Source organism: Gracilinanus agilis, chromosome 1 (assembly GCF_016433145.1).
Source record: "Gracilinanus agilis isolate LMUSP501 chromosome 1, AgileGrace, whole genome shotgun sequence".
In the NCBI taxonomy this organism is placed as follows: Eukaryota; Metazoa; Chordata; class Mammalia; order Didelphimorphia; family Didelphidae; genus Gracilinanus; species Gracilinanus agilis.
In genome coordinates this window covers 720,895,149-720,915,241 of record NC_058130.1, presented here as the reverse complement: position 1 = coordinate 720,915,241, position 20,093 = coordinate 720,895,149, and the positions used below count along the sequence as shown (strand labels likewise).

Below are 20,093 nucleotides of genomic sequence, written 5' to 3'. Positions count from 1 at the left end.
ATTTCTCTGATAAAGGCCTCATTTCTCAAATATATAAAGAACTAAGTCAAATTTATAAGAATCCAAGTCATTCCCCAATTAATAAATGGTCAAAGGATATGTACAAGCAGTTTTCAGATGAAGAAATTAATGCTATCAATAATCATATTAAAAAATGTTCTAAATCTCTCGATTAGAAAAATGCAAATTAAAACAACTCTGAGGCACTACCTCACACCTCTCAGAATGGCCAACATGACAATAAAGGGAAATGACAAATGTTGGAGAGAATATGGCAAAATTGGGTCGCTAAAATATTGCTGTTGGAGTTGTGAACTGATTCAACCATGCTAGAGGGAAATATGGAATTATCCCCAAAGGGCTATAAAAGAATGTGTACCTTTTGATCTGGTAATAAGAGATACAAAAATGAGAAAGGACCTGTTTGTATAAAAAGATTGATACTCTTTTTGTGGTGGCAAAGAATTGGAAACTAAAGGGATATCCCTCAATTGGGAAATGGCTGAACAAATTGTGGCATATGATGGTGATGGAATACTACTGTGCTATAAGGAATGATGAACAGGATGATTTTGGAAAGAACTGGAAAGACCTATGTGAACTAATGTAGAGTGAAATAAGCAGAACCAGGAGAACATTATACACATTAGCTGCAATATTGTGGAACTATCAAATGAGTTAGACTTTGCTACTAATGCAATGATCCAGGACAATTCTGAGAAACTTGTGAAAAAGAATGCTATCCACCTCCAGAGAAAGAACTGTTGGAATAGAATGCAGATGAGAATATGGTTTATCACTTATTTATTTGGGCATATTTTTTAGGTTTTTGGTTTTATAAGATTATTCACTTACAAAAATGAATAACATGGAAATAAAAATAAAACCACTCTAAACAAAAATAAATAAATGAATAAACAAACAAACAAATAAGAAAGCTCAGTAAACTGCAAAGTGTTACATGGTGTTAGTAAAGAAAGAAGAAATTAGAGAAAGTTTATATAGGATTTCATCATTGTGAATCATACCTCCAAGAAGCAAAGTCGTAACTCCTCCTTGCCCTGGTAAATGATCACTAGGAGTTGCTATTGTAAAAATATGACCTGGTGGCCAACCATCTCATGATGAAACTCTCTACTTTGCTTGGGACCAGAGTTAATGTTTCTTCTTTGACTAGACCTGGAAAAGCTGGAACTCTTAACTAAATAGCCTTGAGTCAACTCCATTTGACAAGGAAGCATTTAATGGATATGTCTGTGGGACATACAATTCCTTTTATTGTGACCATCATTGTTGTCATCATCCTCTTTATACACACACACACACACACACACACACACACACACACAAAACTTTAGTCCTTCAACTACAGGGGTCATTTGGGCTTTCTTCTGTCTTCAAAATGGAATGCCATTAAAGAATTAAATAGTCAATTCTCTTTTTTCCTTTAAATTTGGGAACTCTCAAACTCAAGCTCATCCCCAAGTTATTCTTGACCTGCGTTGGCTAAAAAGCGAGATTCTGGGGTCACGTTGCCCTGCAACTCAAACTCCTTTTCCCTGCATTAAAGGTTAGGATTCACATGTTCATGAAATTATTCTTCCTGGCCCTGCTGGCAAGCACATATCTGCTTTCACCATATGCTTCTTCAGGAACTTTATTAATGTCCTAGTAGCTTCCATCTTTTGGAGAGATGTTTTTTTTTTCATTTTAAACCCTTAACTTCTGTGCATTGACTCATAGGTAGATTGATTCATAGGTGGAAGAGTGGTAAGGGTAGGCAATGGGGGTCAAGTGACTTGCCCAGGGTCACACAGCTGGGAAGTGTCTGAGGCAGGATTTGAACTTAGGACCTCCCGTCTCTAGGCCTGGCTCTCAATCCACTGAGCTACCCAGCTGCCCCCCTACCTTCCATCTTTTGGGCAAGATCAGGCTAATCTCAGGGACTCTAGTTTCTGATCTGTGCTCAGAAATCTGTGGGTGAGAGCATGTAATTCCAAGACAACAATTTCCTGTTGTAAGGAGGGTTTGAAGGTGTAGAAATGGAATAGAAAATATATGGATTAGGGATTGATTAAGATAAGAACTTTAAGAAGGTGACTGAGGCTGAAGGCAAAACAGAATTCTGTGCATGAGATAAGAACTTGGAAGGAGAGAAGCAGATAAACTTCTGACAGTTGGTCACTAAGCTCTGAGTTGGTCTCTAACTTTTGGTGGAGGCAGACTCAATTCAGCCTTGCTCTCTGGTGGTTATAGGGGAGAGAGAAATCAAACTCATCTCAAAGGTTTCTACTTGCTTGACCTTGAGAAATCATTGTGGAGAAGAAGCTGACATATCTGCTGTGGTGGAGAACTATTTTGAAGAAAAGAAAGATTGATGTTGCTTGAGCTCTGAGAGACATCTCAGAGATATACTTTGAGTTAGTCTCTGCCATATTGGCTAACTGACTATCTTTACTTGAAGACACTGTTAACAATATTAAGTTGTTTTTGATAAGGATTATAGACTAGGTTTTAGACAGATAGCATTTTTTTTTTTTAGTAAGTACTAAGCAGATCAGAGTAGCTTGAAGAAACAAAAGAATTTGCTGTGAGGCAAACATAGGAAAGTGGGTGGATATATAGTTCTCTTTTTACTAATCCTTATAGTCATATCTGTTAAATATAAATAAATAGATTTTATATAAATATATAGTCTCCAAGCAACTTACGTACTGGCCTGGTGAAGGGAAGTCACTGCTGACTTTCCTTCTGAGAGGAGAGTTGAAAGACACTTTTGTGAACATCAAGCAAAGTATTTTACTACAGCATCCCCCTCAACAACATCATTAATAATCCCAATACTTCAAAGGGAGGTTGTGCTCAGACTCAAATTTTATTCATCTAAGAACTAGGCTTAATCTATTCTGGTTCAACTTCTGAACAAGGGAAAGACAAAACAGGGAAAAGGAAAAAGAAGAGTCAATAATGTGATTTCAATTCTCTTTCAAAGGTCAGTGAAAATGGGTACATTCTCTGAAAACCCTGAACCCCAGAAAGCCAGACATATTGGAGGATGCTTTAGTGAAATCCTAATCAGTAATTCCTGTCCATCTCAACTAGGTGCTATTAGGCACACACTTTTGATGGAGAGGTGCTACTCCTCAGCTACCTCCCAAACAGAGGTTGATAGCCCATAATGCCAGCAATCAGACTGAAAACCTAATCACATTGGTGAATTATAGAGGAATCCATTGTCTATTACCTTAACTTTTATTATGTTCTTTTGTCCATTCGGTCCCAATCTTTTTACTCCCATATGATAGTAGTTAGTGCTTGTTCTTATCCTTTCAGTTCTATTTCTTTTTGCATTATTTCATCAACATCTCCCTGTTTCTTTGTGTTCTCCATATTTACTTATCTTAATTTCATTTTTATATTACATTTAAGGTATAGTTGGGATGGATTTTAATTCATTTTATGTTATCAAGAGATATATTTTGATCATTTTTGTCATTATATCACATTCATTTCCAGATATATCCTCACCCCTTTCACATCCATACCTATGCATTTTATGAAAACCTATAATAAAAAGAGGAAAATACTAATTCCATAAAGTAAATAAATATATCAGTTTTGCTAGAAAGGATATGTGATTCTTTGACGTGGATCCCTGGGGCCTACTATAGGACATGTTATATAGTAGATATTTGATAAATACTTGTTAATTTAAAAAAGGAAACAAATATTGTTCTGATAAATAAAGAAGGAAGAGAAAAAACAGAGAAAGAAAATAATAGACCAATTTCATTAATGAATATGGATGCAAAACCCTAAACAATATACAAACTAGGACATTATAGCAATATATCATGAAAATAATACATTAAGACCAAACAGGATTTATATCAGGAATGCAGGTATGGTTTAATATGAGGAAAACTATGAACATAATTGATAATATCAATAACAAAAGTAATAAAAGCCATTTGATTATACATAAAAAATAAAGGCTATGTGACATTCCATACTATTGTCCTAAATGTCTAGAAAGAAAAGAAAAACATACATTTTCTCAATACTTCCTTCAGACATAAGTTTCATTTTAATTTTCTTTCCATTTACATTTTTGTAATCACAATGCATGCAGTATTTTTTTCCTGATTCTACTTATGTTACAATGCATTAATTCATGTAAGCTGTTAATGATTCTCTGAATTCTTCATATTCATCATTTCTTATAATGCAATAATATTCCATACATTCTTGTACCACATTGTTTGTATATTGCCCACTCATCAAAAACTTTCTTTGTTTTTATGTCTTTTATTATTATTGTTGTTGTTATTATTATTATTGTTTTTGTCTTTCTTTATTAATATGAAAAAGGCTGCTATCAATATTCTGGAAGGTCTAGGATTATTATTTCTGTCTGATTTTATTGGAATGCATAGCTACCAATAAGTTCTCTTATTCAAAAAAACATGGATATTTTAGTCACTTTTTATTGTAATTCTAAATTGCTTTCCCAATTGTTTTATCCATTTACACCTTCATCAACAGAATTATAGCATAACTGTCTTCTCATAGCCCCCATTGACTATTTGCATCTTTTATCATGGTCAATCTGTTGAGTGTGAAGTGAAATCAGACTTATTTTGGTTTCTGCTTTTCCTGCTGCTAATAAGATTAGTTTTTCCAATGCCTACCAATAGTGTATTGTTCTTTTGAGAACTCCTTGTTTTTATACATTTGAATGAATTTACTTTTTATATATTGGACATCAAACTTCTATCAAATGCATTTAATGTAAAGATTTTATACCAATTGACAGTTTTATTTCTTATTCTGGTTATATTGATTTTGTTCATGTAGTCTTCTCAATTTCATATGATCAAAATTATTTGTTTAATGTTCTTGTGATCCACCTATCCTTTATTTGGTTAAGAATTCTCTCTATAGTAATAGCTTTGAATGCCATGTTGTCTTCCAATTTCTTCTCCTGTTGTATTCTATTTGTTTTAATGCTACAAGCTTTTATATTCAGATTGAATACATATTTTAAGCTTAATGTGGTACACAGTGGAAGATAATGGTCTAGGCCTCATTTCTGTTACACTGCTCTCTACTTTTCCTCTTCAAAATTTCTTGTGAAATTGAATTCTTCCTAAAAAATTAAATACTGTTATTTAATTTGATCCTTTCTGATGCTAACATATATTGTGTACCACTGTTCTACTTTTATATTTTTACATAAAAACATCAAATAATTTAATGATTATTGAGGAATAACATAAATTGGAATCCAAAAATGCCATTCAACCCACATTTAATATCCCATTTTTTTGAGTTTAGTCCTCTTGTTCATCCAATATATATTTTTAATTATTTTCTAAAATTTTATAAAGTGTACATCTTTGTGGTACACAGGAGAGAGTGCCAGGCCTAGAGTTAGGAAAGCTCATCTTGCTGAGTTCAAATTTGGTCTCAGACATTTACTAGTTCTGTGACATTGGGCAATTCACTTAACCCTGTTTGTTTCAGTTGCCTTATTTATAAACTGAGCTTCAGAAAGAAATGGCAAACCACTCCAGTGTCTCTACCAATAAAGTCCCTAAAGGGGTTAGAAAGAGTCAGACACAACTGAAAGTTAATGAACACCACTACTTTGGCAACATGAGTGATATAGTATTAAATATGTAAATTAATTTAAGTAGTATTCACGTGCTTTATATTAGTATAATACAACCATATGCAACCATTACTTTCCCAATCAAGAAAGTCGTTCTTTACATTTAAAGAATGTCTTGTAATGTCCTAAGTATGATTTGGTACACTTTAGGGTATTTTATGAATTTGGTGTGACTTTGAATAGAATTTCCCTTTCAATTATTTTTCTCCAATTTTGTTATTGATATATATCATGTATATAAAAATGTTAACAATTTTTGTTAACTTACTTTGTATCTTCTTGAGTTATTGAAGCTCTTGTCTCAGTTACTATTTTTGTTTTTGCTAATTCTCTAGATTTTTCTTTATAAACTATAATTTTCACAGTGGGATAATTATGGCTTATTTCTGTCAGTGCTTCTATCTTTAATTTTTTCTCTTGTCTTATTGCTATTCTTTGCAGTTCCTAAATGATGTAAATACTAGTGAAATGTATTTGAGTAAGCATATAGAGTTTCCCCATTGCATATAATGCTAGATTTTTAGATATACCATCTTAAAATAAATATTTTAAATGCTTCTTCTAGCCAGAATTAGTCAGAGAAGTGGTATAGCTTAAGATCTTTTCCTAGAACCTTTTCTCCCCTTCATAGAAACCTCATTTAATTACTCTTAGCCATTAGGTGTGATTTTTTCCCCCTTTGTTTCTTGTGAAAGTCCCAGTTATAATTCTTAGGAAAATTTTCCTTCCATCTAGTTAATTTTTTTCTACTTCCATGCATTATCCCTAATTCTGCTCTCATGTCAAACAAAACATAGCTATTATTTCTCAAGATAGCCTTTCAACTCCTTGAAAGAATTTATTTCCCTCTATCATTACATCACATACCTAACCATATCATTTCTTAAAATGCTGCTAGTTTTTATTTGAGCACCTCTCTGTCTCCTTCCCTCCATCCTAGCTGTTCTTTCATCCAAGGAAGCAGATAAATTAAGTAATTAACTGATAATTGATCAGAGTCTCTAGGTCATAATATGGTTCCACTATATACTGTCAGACAACCTGGTACCAAACACTTTCTGGGTCTTATTTATAGTAGGGCTCAAGAAATACTGGTTATTTTTGTTATATTAATATTTTTGTGTTGTATTATAATCATTCTCAGAAAAAGTCCAAGTATGCAGAGGAATGGAGAGAGGAAAAGAAGACAGAAAGAAAGGAGATATAGGAGATAGGAATATAATATAGAAATAATAGAATAAGAATTTCAGATCATCTGATCTAATGTTTATTTGAAGCAGGAAGAGAGAAGAAAAAAGACCAAGTGGACAAGTTGGATAAAACATGACAAAATTAATACAAATTATATTAAGAAAGTGGGTGGAGAACAGTAGGGAATTATGTGGGAGTCAAAAGGCAACCAATTCTAGAAAATTTAAGGAAACCTGAGGGATGTGTATATACATTGCACTAATGGCTCCTATATCATATAATAATATCTGTAAATATCAAAACTAGCCATCTTGGTACATTAATAAACTATGCTTCAAATAGAGGGAAAGTGAGTTAGTAACAAAGAGGACAAATACCCAAATCACTGGACTCAGCCCAATTATTGCAACATACTTAAATCATGAGATTCAGCAACAATCCACATAAGAAAGAAAATTTTATTTTCTTCATTTCTAGGGCACTTGGTTATTCCTGATCATTCCCCATGCATCAGGCCCAGTTTATTTTTTTCAACCACAAATAGAGTCTACTCCTGTGTCCTTATTATGTATTTTTTCCTGACAATCTCCCTAGGGATTTAGCCTCAACTCTTAAAAACTCCCTATTTTCTTGGCTCCCTCCAAATCATGGCAAATAGTTTCAGCCTAGCTATCAGGGTAGGGTGTCCTTTCATCTCCTTCCCTGCCTTCACCCACAGTTCCTGACCCTTTCCCCTGTGTCCTGAGTGATAATCTCAGCCTACAGTGCCATGCAGAAGTCTGTATCTAACTCAAGAATGAAAAGGGACTCACCCTAACCCAGTACTCTGTGTTGGGAATAGGGACCTAACTGCTACTTTCCTAGTTTTTAATGGGTTTTCCTTTGGGATTTCTGAGACTTAACTCTGGCTAAAGATTTTTTTCCTGATGTTTGGACTGTAATTGGCTGAGTTGGATTGGGTCACAATGAATTCCTTGCTCTGTTATTATGACAAAATTAAAATTTGTTTTTATGAAATTATTTGTTACCAAAACACCCCGCAAAGATAATCTAATTTGACTCTCAAAAAACACCATGCACTCAATAGTTTTGTTCCCCATTTTATGGTTCAGAACCCAAGAGGGAAAGTGATTAGACTAATGACCTCTTTCTTGTTAATGACCAGAATGAAACCTGATTCTGACATACAGGATAACATTTTCTAGTCACCTTTGGTTTTCCTCCAAATTTAGCCTTAGGGTGAACTCTGGACTTTCAGGTAGACTCTGGAATGGGTCAGATTTTCTTGTTCTGTTGACTAGATAAGGCTACAATTTAAGCTCTTCTGGGTTTAGGATGATCTCCTAAATTATGCAGCAACAGACTGTTCCTTTTTCTCATACTTTCCACCTGTTCTTCCTCTCTCTCCCTTTCTTTTACCCTTCCCAGCTCCACATCACCAAGGAGATAGATTTAGCTGACTGAATCTATTGGAAGAGAGGACACAGAAGGCAGAAACTCTGAGCCTCAGGAAAAGAAGAGTTTCAGGCAGTTGTACTGATATCTTTGGTAGGAAGAAAGCAGACTCCCATCTGGCATGAGATAGCTGGTATCTGGTCCTATGGAGGAACAGGAAGAACACTTGAAAAAATTTAAATTAAAATATTTTATTTTTTTAGAAAAATTTTCCATGGTTATATTATTCATGTTTTTACTTTCCCCTTTCCCCCCTTAAAGCCCCCCCCCCCCATAGCCAATGTGCATTTCCACTGGCTTTAACATGTGTCATCAATCAATACTTATTTATATATTATTGATAGTTGCATTGGTGTGGTTGTTTCCAGTCTACAAACCCAATCAACTGTGCCTCCATTATCTTTTTCACACAACCCATGTGTTCAAGCAGTTGTTTTTCTTCTGTGTTTCCACTCCTGTAGTTCTTCCTCTGAATGTGCATAGCGTTCTTTTCCATGAATCCCTCAGAATTGTCCTGGGTCATTACATTGCTTCTAGTAGAGAAGTCCATTACATTCGATTTTACCACAGTGTATCAGTCTCTGTATACAATGTTCTTCTGGCTCTGTTCCTTCTACATCAGTTCCTGGAGGTTTTTCCAGGTCACATGGAATTCCTCCAGTTTATTATTCCTTTGAGCACAATAGTATTCCATTACCAGCATATACCACAATTTGTTCAGCCATTCCCAATTGAAGGGCATACCCTCCTTTTCCAGTTTTTTGCCACCACAAAGAGTGTAGCTATAAATATTTTTGTACAAGTCTGTTTATCTATGATCTCTTTGGGGAACAAACCCAGCATTGGTATGGCTGGATCAAAGGGCAGGCATTCTTTTATCACTCTTTGGGCATAGTTCCAAATTGTCATCCAGAATGGTTGGGTCAGTTCACAACTCCACCAGCAATGCATTAATGTCCCAACTTTGCTACATCCCCTCTAACATTTGTTATTCTCACCTGCTATCATTTTAGCCAGTCTGCTAGGTGTGAGGTGGTACCTCAGAGTTGTTTTGATTTGCATTTCTCTATTAGAGATTTAGAACACTCTCATGTGCTTATTGATACTTTTGATTTCTTTATCTGAAAATTGCCTATTCATGTCCTTTGCCCATTTATCAATTGGGGAATGGCTTGATTTTTTATACAATTGATTTAGCTCCTTTAATATTTGAGTAATTAGATCTCTGTCAGAGTTTTTTGTTATAAACATTTTTCCCAGTTTGTTGTTTCCCTTCTGATTTTGGTTACATTGTTTTGGTTTGTACAAAAGCTTTTTAATTTAATATAATCAAAATTATTTATTTTACATTTTATAATTTTTTCTACCTCTTGCTTGGTTTTAAAATTTTCCCTTTCCCATAGATCTGACAGGTATACTATTCTGGGTTCACTTAATTTACTTATAGTTTCTTTTTTTAATTCAAGTCATTCACCCATTCTGAATTTATCTTGGTGTAGGATGTGAGATGTTGATCTAAACCTAATCTCTCCCATATTGTTTTCCAATTTTCCCAGCAGGTTTTGTAAAATAGTGGATTTTTGTCCTAAAAGTTGGGCTCTTTGGGTTTATCTTAGACTGTCTTGCTGACGTCACTTATCCCAAGTCTATTCCACTGATCCTCCCTTCTATCTCTTAGCCAGTACCATATCTTTTGGTTGACCACTGCTTTATAGTAGAGTTTAATATCTGGTACTGCTAGGCCACCTTCTTTCACGTTTTTTAACATTTGAAATTTCTAATGCCCAAGAGTCTCAGTTCCCCAAACTCTTCATTTAAGACATCATATATAGCACCTAGATGGCACAATGGGTAGAATGCAAGACCAAGGTTTGGGAGATCCTGGATTCAAATCTGTCCTTGCTCACTTCCTAGTTGTGTCATCCTGGGGAAGTCCTGCTTGCCTATTCCTTGCCCTTCTCTCCTAGAGTTGCTACCAGAACAGAAATTAAAGGTTAAAAAAGATCATATAATTGTATTTCTATTTCCTGAGCAGTTGAATTCCCTGTGGGAAAGGAAACTATGATAGAAGTCTTCCTAACAATGAGAGGTGTCCAACATTGCATAGAAGCTACTAGTCACTGGAGATCTTGACCTCAGAAGCTCTTCAGTCCAATCAGAACCATCTACTCTGCTTTCAACAAGAAACCCACTACCTCCCAGGACATCCCATTCTACCATTGTAGTGTATTAGTTGCAAGGAAGTTTTTGTTTCAGATGAACCAAAATTGGTCTCCTTGTGGATTTGTTTCATTGTTCTTTGTTCTGCCTTCTAGGGCTAAGCAGAACAGGTCTGATCACTCTTCCACGTGAGATAATTTCAAGTCTATGAAGACAAGTGTCCTGTCCAAATAAAGCCTTCTCTTCTCCAGGACCAACATCTCCAGCTCTTTAAACTGGTCCTTTCATAGATAGTCTTGGTCACTTTGTCTTCTCCACTTATAAAGTTAATTTACAAGTGTAAGATCAGATATTTATTTCTATTAAATGTCATCAATAAGAGTTGGCTCAATTTTGTAACTGGTCAAGATCTTTTAAAAATGCCTAAAGAGGGGCAGCTGGATAGCTCAGTGGAATTGAGAGTCAGGCCTAGAGACGGGAGGTCCTAAGTTCAAATCCGGCCTCAGACACTTCCCAGCTGTGTGACCCTGGGCAAGTCACTTGACCCCCATTGCCCACCCTTAACATTCTTCCACCTAAGAGCCAATACATAGAAGTTAAAGGTTAAAAATTAAAAAATAAAAAGTAAAAAATAAAAAAATGCTTAAAGATTTCATTAAAAACTCAACATTGAATAGCAGATCAACTTAACCAAATTTGTTTGGTGTCTATTTAAATCAGCTCATTTCAATTCTCAAAGTATGAATCAGTTTTTAGTCATCGCAATTCCTTATTGGAGGAGTGCAGTATAGAAGATAAAGTGCTGGGTTATGGTTAGAAAGATTTGGGTTTGAATATAGCTTTTGATATTTCCTAGCCTTGTATCTCTGAGTAATTCATTTCATCTAACTGATCCCTAGTCTCGAAATAGATAAAATTTTGGTAATAAGCCTTATATGGTTTTATGGACACCAAATAAAATAATTTATGTAAAGGAAACTAACAAATTAAATCTCTACATATCCATTTTATTCATACCATTTTAATTGTTAGAATTACTATTATTACAAGATATAGTTCAGAGGGCCCCCAAGTCACAAAATGGTAAGTAGTTTATGCAGTCCGGAAGGCTTAACCCCTAAATATCACTTTTCCTTCTTTGACTTGTTATGATCTAGTCTCAGAATTTATTCTCAGGAATAATTCAAAATACATTTTAGTTTTCATTCATGTTTGGAATTTTTCAAGTGTGGGCCAAGTGGATCCTCAAGTTCCAAGCAAATCCCCAAGATAACAGATTCCAATAAGATATGGAGCAATCTTTATTTCATTGCAAAGAAAATGTAAGAGATGCAAGGACTTCCAGGAGTCTATAAGCAGAAAACATATAAGATATTCAAACAACTTTATTTTAGAGCTACTAACCAGATATAGAAAACAAATTAAAACCCTCCCAGTAGTCACAAGCTCTACTTGAAAGACAACCAGAATTCAGGATACCACTGGGGAGCAACTCACTGACATTCCACTGGGTTGCTCTTTCCCTACATAGAACCCTCAGCTTTGGACACTATCAGGAAGGGAAATATACTTTGGGAGTTACTGATCAAACCATAGCCTTCCTATTGGTCCTATAGCTAGCTCACTATCATGGAGGTGGTGATGGTGGCAAGATCCACAGCTTTTAATTCCCCTCTCCTCACATGACTAGTCCTTCAGCTGCAGGGGTCATTTTGTTATTTTTCTATAACCAAAGCTTGATGTCCCTGAAGACAATCTTATAGGCAATCTTCTTTTTTTTCTCTTGAATGTTGAAACTCTCAAAGTCAGGCTTTCTTTGAGTTAACCCTGACCTAGGAAATTTGCCCTCTTTGATTGGAAAGTGAGATTCTAGGATCATATTAACTAACAATTCAAACTCCCTTTTCCTCTGCACTAGAGGTTTGGTTTCACAGGGATTGGCCATGACCTATCCTTTCTGGCCAGTCTGGCAAGCATATATCTACTTCCATACATGCTTCTTCAGGAACTCTATCAATGCCTTCATTGCTTCTCTCTTTTGGGCAGGATCAAGTTAATCTCAAAAACTGTAATTTCTGATCTGTGCTCAGAAATTTGTGGGTGAGAGTATGTAATTACTATGGCTCCAAGCGGCTATTTCTAGTTGCTAAGGTGGGTTGGAGAAAGGCTGTGCTGAGGTACAGATTTTATTCATCCAAGAATCAGGACTACTCAAAACTATACTGATTCAATTTTTGAATGAGGGAAAGATAAAAAAGTCAAAAGAAAAAATAAAAGAGCCAATAATATGCCACTAATTTTTCTGTAAAGTTCAATGCAAAAGGCTACCCTTTTCTATGACAACAGTCTGTCACCTTGATTCCCAGCAAGCCAGCCATCTTCAGGGCTGCTCCAGTTAAAAATCAAGAATTTCTGTGTCATCTCAATTAGGTGCTAGTAGACACACATTTTTGATAGAGGCATGCCCCTCAATGACATCCAATCAAAGAATGGTAACCCATAATTCCAGTAATTGGACTGAGGACCTCAGTAAATTAATAGATTACTGTGGAATCCATGATCAATCACTTTCACATTATTATGCTCTTTTGCCCATTCCCATATGGTAGTAATTAATATTTATGCCACACTTCCAGATCTACTCCTTTCATTTTGTGTTATTTTATAAAGACCTTTCTATACTTTTTATTTTTCATACTTTTCCTATCTTAATTCTATCATATTAAATTTAAAATGTAATTGGAGAAGCCTTTTTCTTTTATATTTTCAAGAATTACTTTTGATGATGGTTACTATGTCACATTCATTTCTAAATATATCCCCACCCCATTCCCCATACATACCTAAGCAACTTATTGAATATTGAAATAGAAAAAGGAAAAATACTAGTTCCAGCAAAAAAATTCATGCATCAACTGTGTCAGGAAGGATATATGATATTGCACATTATTACTTCTCACCTCTAGAAAGAAAGGAAGGAGGCACATTTTCTCAATTCTTCCCTGAGTTCAAGCTTGGAGTTGTTTTGTTTTATTTTTCTTTCTACTTACATTTTTGTACTTGTGAATATAGTATTTTTTCCTGTTTCTGCTTATATTACAATGTATTGTTAATACAAGTTATTAATAGTTCTCTAAATTCTTCATATTCATTATTTCTTATAATGTAATAATATCCTATTACATTATTTTACCATGAGTTATTTGTTTATTCCCCAATCAAAAAGATTGTGTTTTGTTTTCAGTTCTTTGTTAATCTGAAAAGTGCTGCAATGAATATTCTGGATGGTCTAAGATCATTATTTCTGCCTGATTTCCTTGGGATATATTGCTACCACAAGTTATCTTATTCAAAGGACAATGACATTTTATTTACTTTTCATCTTAATTCCAAATTGATTTCCCAATTGTTTGGACCTATTTATAACCCCACCAACAGGATATTAACAAGATTGTCTTCTCATAACCCTCATGGACTGTTTGAATCTTTTATTATCTTAATTTGCTCTGTGTCAGGTGAAACATCAGAATTATTTTGGTCTCTGCTTTTCTTGCTAGTAGTAAGATTTAGGAGTTTTTCCTATGTCTCCTAAGTCTGCTCTTCTTTTGAGAAATGCTTGTTCTTATACATTTGAAAGAAATCAATATCCAACATGGGATATTGAATCGATCAAAATGCATTTAATCTAAAAAATTCCCCTCCTAACTGACAGTTCTCTCTTGACCTGGTTGTATTGATTTTGTTCATGCAAAATCTTCCAATTTCATATAATCAAAATTCTTTCTTTTATTTTTTTTTGGTGATCATCTCTTTCCCTTATTTCATTAAGAATTCTCTCTATAGGAAGAAGTTTTGAATGTTATATTATCTTCTAATTTCCAGAACTGTTGTCATCAATTTATTTTAATTTTATGACCTTTTATATTCAGGTTAAATAAATCTTAAATCTTAACCTTAATATTGTATACAGTAGAAGATATTAACTCAGGCCCAAGTTCTGTCAAACTGCTTTTGACCTTTTTTCTTCAAAAGATCTTGTGAAATAGAATTCTTCCCCAAATATACTGTTTTCTTATTTATTAAACACTTATTTGATTTGATTGTTTCAGATTCTAACTGATCTATATTGTAACACTGTACCATTTTTATACTTTTATATAAAAAGTATCAAATAATTGTTATGATTATTGCTTAACACAATTTAGAGTGTGAAAATATCATTACTCTTCACTTTGAACTATTATTATTAAAGTATTTTTATCCAAAATAATTTCTTTATTATTTTTATATAACTCCATAAAGCAGGCAGTTAGGTGGCACAGTAGATTGAGTGCCAGTTCTGGACTCAGGAAGACTCATCTTCTTGAGTTCAAATCTGTCCTCAGCTATTTACTAGCTTGTTGACCCTAAACAAATCATTTAGCCCTCTTTCCTCACTTTCCTCATCTGTAAAATGTGCTGGTGAATGAAATGAAAAAATACTCCAGTATCTCTTCCAAGAAAGTCCTAAATGACATCATAGATAGTCAGACATGAATGAACAACATAAATGCCACTTTTGGTAGTTTGATTGCTATGGATGTAAATATGTAAATTAATTTAAGTAGTATTAACATATTTTATATTGGCATAGTCTAATCAAAAGAAACTACTATTTCTATAATAATCAAAGTCATTCTTTATATTTCAAGAGTGTTTTATAATGTCCTAAAAGTGACTTGGTACATTTATTTCTTGATATTTAATGAATTTTAGATTCATTTGAATAGGATTTCATTTTCTAATATTTTCCCTCAGATAGTGTTATTCAAATAAAGAGATGTTAACAATTTTTGTTAATTTACTTTGTACTTGACATGTTGTTGAAGCTATTGTCTCTATTATTTTTGTTTGTACTAATTCTCTTGATTTTTCTTCATAAACTATCATTTTCATAGCAAGATAATTTAGCATTCTTTCTTTCCATGCTTCTACTTTAATTTTTTTTCTCTTGCCTTATTGCTATCCTTCGCAGTTTCTGAATGATGTCAAATACTAGTGCAATGTATTTGGGTAGGCATGTAGTGTTTTCCCATTGAAAATAATGCTAGATTTTTATATATATACATTTTTTCTATCATATTTTAAAGCCAGACAAGCAGGATAGCTTTGAAAGATAAAGGCTAATCTTATTATGTACTTTAATTTTTTTCCTCTAGAGATAAGGAATTTCATGTTCCAACTTCTTTTCCTTTTCTGTGTATGTATACATATATGTATGCATGCAAATATCCATTCTATTAAGCATTTACAGAGTACAGAATAAAAATGAAAATTTATTAAAAATTCAAAATTGGGCATCTTTATAAAAAATATCCTATTTAAACCTCTACCTTATAAAATTTTTTTTCCATGAGTTGTACTCTACCAATGGCATTTTCTATATTTGTTGATGCAACCAGGTGGATTGGAGAACTTACAAAATGGTTTTTAAATGTTTAGTGATCCCTACAGACCCCAGATTGTGATAGTTATTACATCTGGGAGATATTGATGCAATCTTTTTTGTTGGTGTTTTAATAAAACTTTTGTTTATCGAAGTATGTTCCTTAGTGATATTCTTCTAGTGTTCTTTTTCTTAGCTTTATTTCTGTGGAGTTGTGTCATAAGAATAATTTGGTAGAGTTTTCTTAGTTTTTGAGGATAATTTACGCAGCATAAATATCAATTACTCTGTTAAGATCTGATTACATTCACCTCCATATCAGTCTGGAACAGGATTTATTTATTTATATGTTTTTGCATTTGCTTTGTTCATTGTTCAATTCCATTTTAGGCAATTGGGTTATTTAATCTATAAGATTCTATTCATTTATAAAAATGACACTGACTAAATGGCTTTGGACAAATCGCTTAAACTGTTGGAGTTTCAAGTTCTCATCCATAAAATGAGGATAATAATAGCATAAAATGATATAGTGTCTGTAACACATTTTGAAGACTTTAAAATATTTTATAAATATTATCCATAATTAATATTTCTGAAGATCATGTTATGCTTATTCTTTAAATTCTCAGTTTTCCTAGCATAGATTTGTGTTTAGATGGTTCTAAGTTTGCTTTTCTCTTCAGTTTGTTGTGACTTCAAATTGTTCATTTTTTATTGTAAATTTTTGATTTACCTTTTTCTTTTATTTGACCATTTTAGCCAATATTTAGTCCCCAGTAGTAGGATTAGAACCAATGAGTAGTGGTTTCAGAAAGTTAGATTTTAATGCAGTAATATAAAATTATTTCCACAACTAAAGCAGTCAAACAATGGAAATGCCATTTTATTGGGAAAGAAGCTACTTGTAACTGAAAGAGTTTAAGTAGAAGATGGATAAACACTTTTTTCAGGCATATTTTTGGATTGAGAGAAGATTATTTCATGATTTCCAAAGCTGGAATAGAGACCATTCTAGATCTCATCTATGATTTGAGGATTCATAAGAAAAAGAGAGAGGGCCAAGGATAAGTCAATTTGTATCAAGCATTCATTAAGTGACTTCAATGTGCATAACATTGTGTTTGGGGCTTTGGATACAACAACAAATATGAAACGGTGTTTACCTTCTAAACCAGTGGTTCCCAAGCTTTTTTGGCCTACCACCCCCTTTCCAGAAAAAAATATTACTTAGTGCCCCCTGGAAATTATGAAATTATTTATTGAACTCAGAATAGAATGTAATACAAAAAAAGTATGGCCATCACCGCCCCCCTCCCCCCAATCGCTGCAGCACCCACCAGAGGGTGGTGGCACCCACTTTGGGAATCACTGTTTTAAATGCTTCTATGAAAGCAGGGAAAAGTCAAGATATACAAAAATAAACCAATATAAAATGTATGCAATAAATTTGGTACGTATGGGAGGTAACACTAATAACTGGGGAAATCAATCATTCTTGTTGGAGTTAACATTTGCACGCTGAAATGAATGGAGCTTGGGAATCCAAGACAGTGAGGTGAGTACAAACTCCCTTTTGTTCTGTTAATGTGGAATAGCCTTTGTAAAGGCAATAAAGAAAGAGGTGAAACATCATTATAAGTAGGTGAGTTTAAGTAGAATATGGTGGATGTTTGGACATGAAATCATCTCAGGAACTTGTGTTGCAGTTAGATTATGAAGGATTTTAACTGTCATAAGGTATGAAAATTAATCCCAGTTTTAATGGGAAGTCAGAAAAGCATCTTAAGCAAAGTAATGCCATAGCCATGATGAGAAAGATGATCGTGAAACCTATACACTTTCTACAGATATACATATTCAATGTTTCAGTGTCATATAGAGTTGACCTTGGTTTTTTCAAGGGCTATGTTATCAGAGTTCCAATTCTTCCAGATTCAATTAAACTAGAAAGATTTCACATATGATATCAGGCAAAGAACAAATAGGCTCATCAGGAGAAGGCTTGCCAGCGTGTGATGATTTTTCTTTCTTTCTTTTTTTTTTTTTTACCATAGCAATTCATACTAGCTATCCGCTAAGGCATGGAGGAGTTGGGACCTAGACTGACAGGGATGAATTCCATATCAATTTTCTCTAATTTCTTCTTTCTTTCCAGCAGCTACATAACATTTCACAGTTTTCATTTGATTTGCAGAAAAAATAACACATCAGGTAGTCAGGGCTGATCTTCCAATTTCCATTTCAGAACTTAAGAAATAGAAGGAAAAGATATCAAGTTGCTTGACCAAGGGCACACAGCTTATAAATGGTACACAGAAGAATAAAATTCTGGTCTTGCCTCTCCACTTCTAGCACTTTTTTGAGCTGGAAAGATCCTGAAGAAGCAGGAGGTGTTAAATCAGATGTCGTTGTTGTGCAAACTCAGGAAAAGAGGCCAAGATGAAAAATATCCAGGATTATTTATAGCCAACTAGATTGTATGAGCCAGTAAGGTATTCATCTTATCATTCTTCAAGCAAGATGTATTAATTACCCACTATGTGCCAGGAAATGTGCTGGGAAATGGGGATACAAAAAAGGGAAATAGATTGTCCCTGACATCAAGGACCTCACAATTTAATGGGGGAGCCATTATGCAAACATATAGAGACAAATTATATACAAAGTTAATCAGAAATCATTAACAGAGGGTAGGCACTAAAATTAAGAGGGATTGGGGAAGGTTTCAGTAAAAGATGGGATTCTTTCAAAGTTGGGGCTTAAAAGATGCAAAAGAAGCCAGTAGGTGGAATTGAGTACAGAGAGTAATTTGGGCATGGAGAAAGACCACAAAAATGCCCAGAGCTAAGAAATGGAGTATCTTGTTCACGAATGGCAAAGAGGGTAGTGTCCCTGGATCCAAGAGTATGTGGTAGGGAATAAATTTTTAGAAAACTAGAAAGGTAGAAAGGAGCTAGATTATGAAGTGATTTGGATGTCAAACACAGGATTTTGTATTGATCCTAGAGTCAGTAGGGAGCCACCGACTTTCAGCACATATGTGAGGTATGGGGAAGCATGGCAGGGACAGACCGGTAAATCAGAAAAATTATTGTAGTGGATAGATGGAAGATGGATTTGACTGGGGAGAACATTGAGGAATCCAAGATTTCTGCTTCCCAATATCTTCCTCAGAAACATCAATGTCATATTCCAATGACCAGGTCCTAGCCCTATTATGGAGAGGAAGTTATTCTGCTAATGAGCCTTCTAAGGGCATCTTTTATATCCTTATTTCTTAGGCTATAGATGAAAGGGTTTAACATGGGAGTCACCACAGTATACATGGTTGAAGCAAGTGTGCTCTTCCAAGAAGACTGGGTAACTGAAGAGCTGAAATACACTCCCAGTCCTGTGCCATAGAATAAAGAAACAACAGAAATGTGAGATCCACAGGTAGAAAAGGCTTTGTACTTACCCCCAGCAGATGAGACTTTCAAAATGGAAGAACAGATCTTACTGTATGAGAAAAGGATTCCAGTGAGGGGGATAATACCCAGCAATCCAGCTATAATATATATCAAGATGTAATTGATAAGGGTGTCTGAACAGGAGAGTTTCAGAACCTGATCAAGATCACAAAAGAAGTGCTGAATTTCATGGTCACAAAAGGAGAGCCGTGCTACCATCAGACAGTGAAGGAGAGAATAGAGAAGACTTAATATCCAGGAGAGCAGAACCAGCAGGGCACAGAGCCTAGGGCTCATGATGGTTGCATAGCGCAGAGGGTGACAGATAGCCACAAAACGGTCATAGGCCATTACAGTCAGGAGGAAATTATCCAAACCAACAAAAACCATAAAGAAATACATCTGGGCAAGACAGTCAGCATAGGGTATTGCCTTGTTTTGTGTCAAGGTATTCACCAGCATCTTGGGGACTAGGGTGGATACTAAACAAAAATCCACAAAGGACAAGTTGGAAAGGAAGAAGTACATGGGGGTGTGGAGGTGAGAGTCAGAGCCAATGATCAATATTATGAGCAGATTTCCAATCACGGCAATTAAGTACATGCCAAAGAATAGCCCAAAGAGGGGACCCTGCTGTTCAGGTGTCTCAGAAAATCCCAGGAGGATAAGTTCAGTGAATTGTGTTTGGTTTCCTGGTACCATAATGCTGACTTTTCTGCTAGGAAAGAGAAGTGAG

The 20,093-nt window shown here is 34.6% G+C and overlaps 2 protein-coding genes across 3 annotated transcripts in view; one reads left to right on the top strand and one right to left on the bottom strand.

The window, feature by feature from the left end:
* Positions 1-20,093, top strand: part of LOC123243268 (olfactory receptor 7D4-like) — an 83,547-nt gene that overhangs the window by 2,626 nt on the left and 60,828 nt on the right. The window contains exon 2 of one of the 2 annotated variants that reach the window (XM_044671506.1): positions 5,014-5,034. The exons of the other annotated variant lie outside the window; for it this stretch is intronic. Within the exon in view, the coding sequence (XP_044527441.1) occupies positions 5,014-5,034 (21 nt within the window). Of the gene's footprint in view, positions 1-5,013; positions 5,035-20,093 lie in introns of those variants that run through there. 2 annotated transcript variants of the gene reach the window in all.
* Positions 19,124-20,059, bottom strand: LOC123243280 (olfactory receptor 7D2-like). Its single transcript, XM_044671518.1, has one exon. It carries the CDS (start codon positions 20,057-20,059, stop codon positions 19,124-19,126), a length of 936 nt encoding a protein of 311 aa, XP_044527453.1.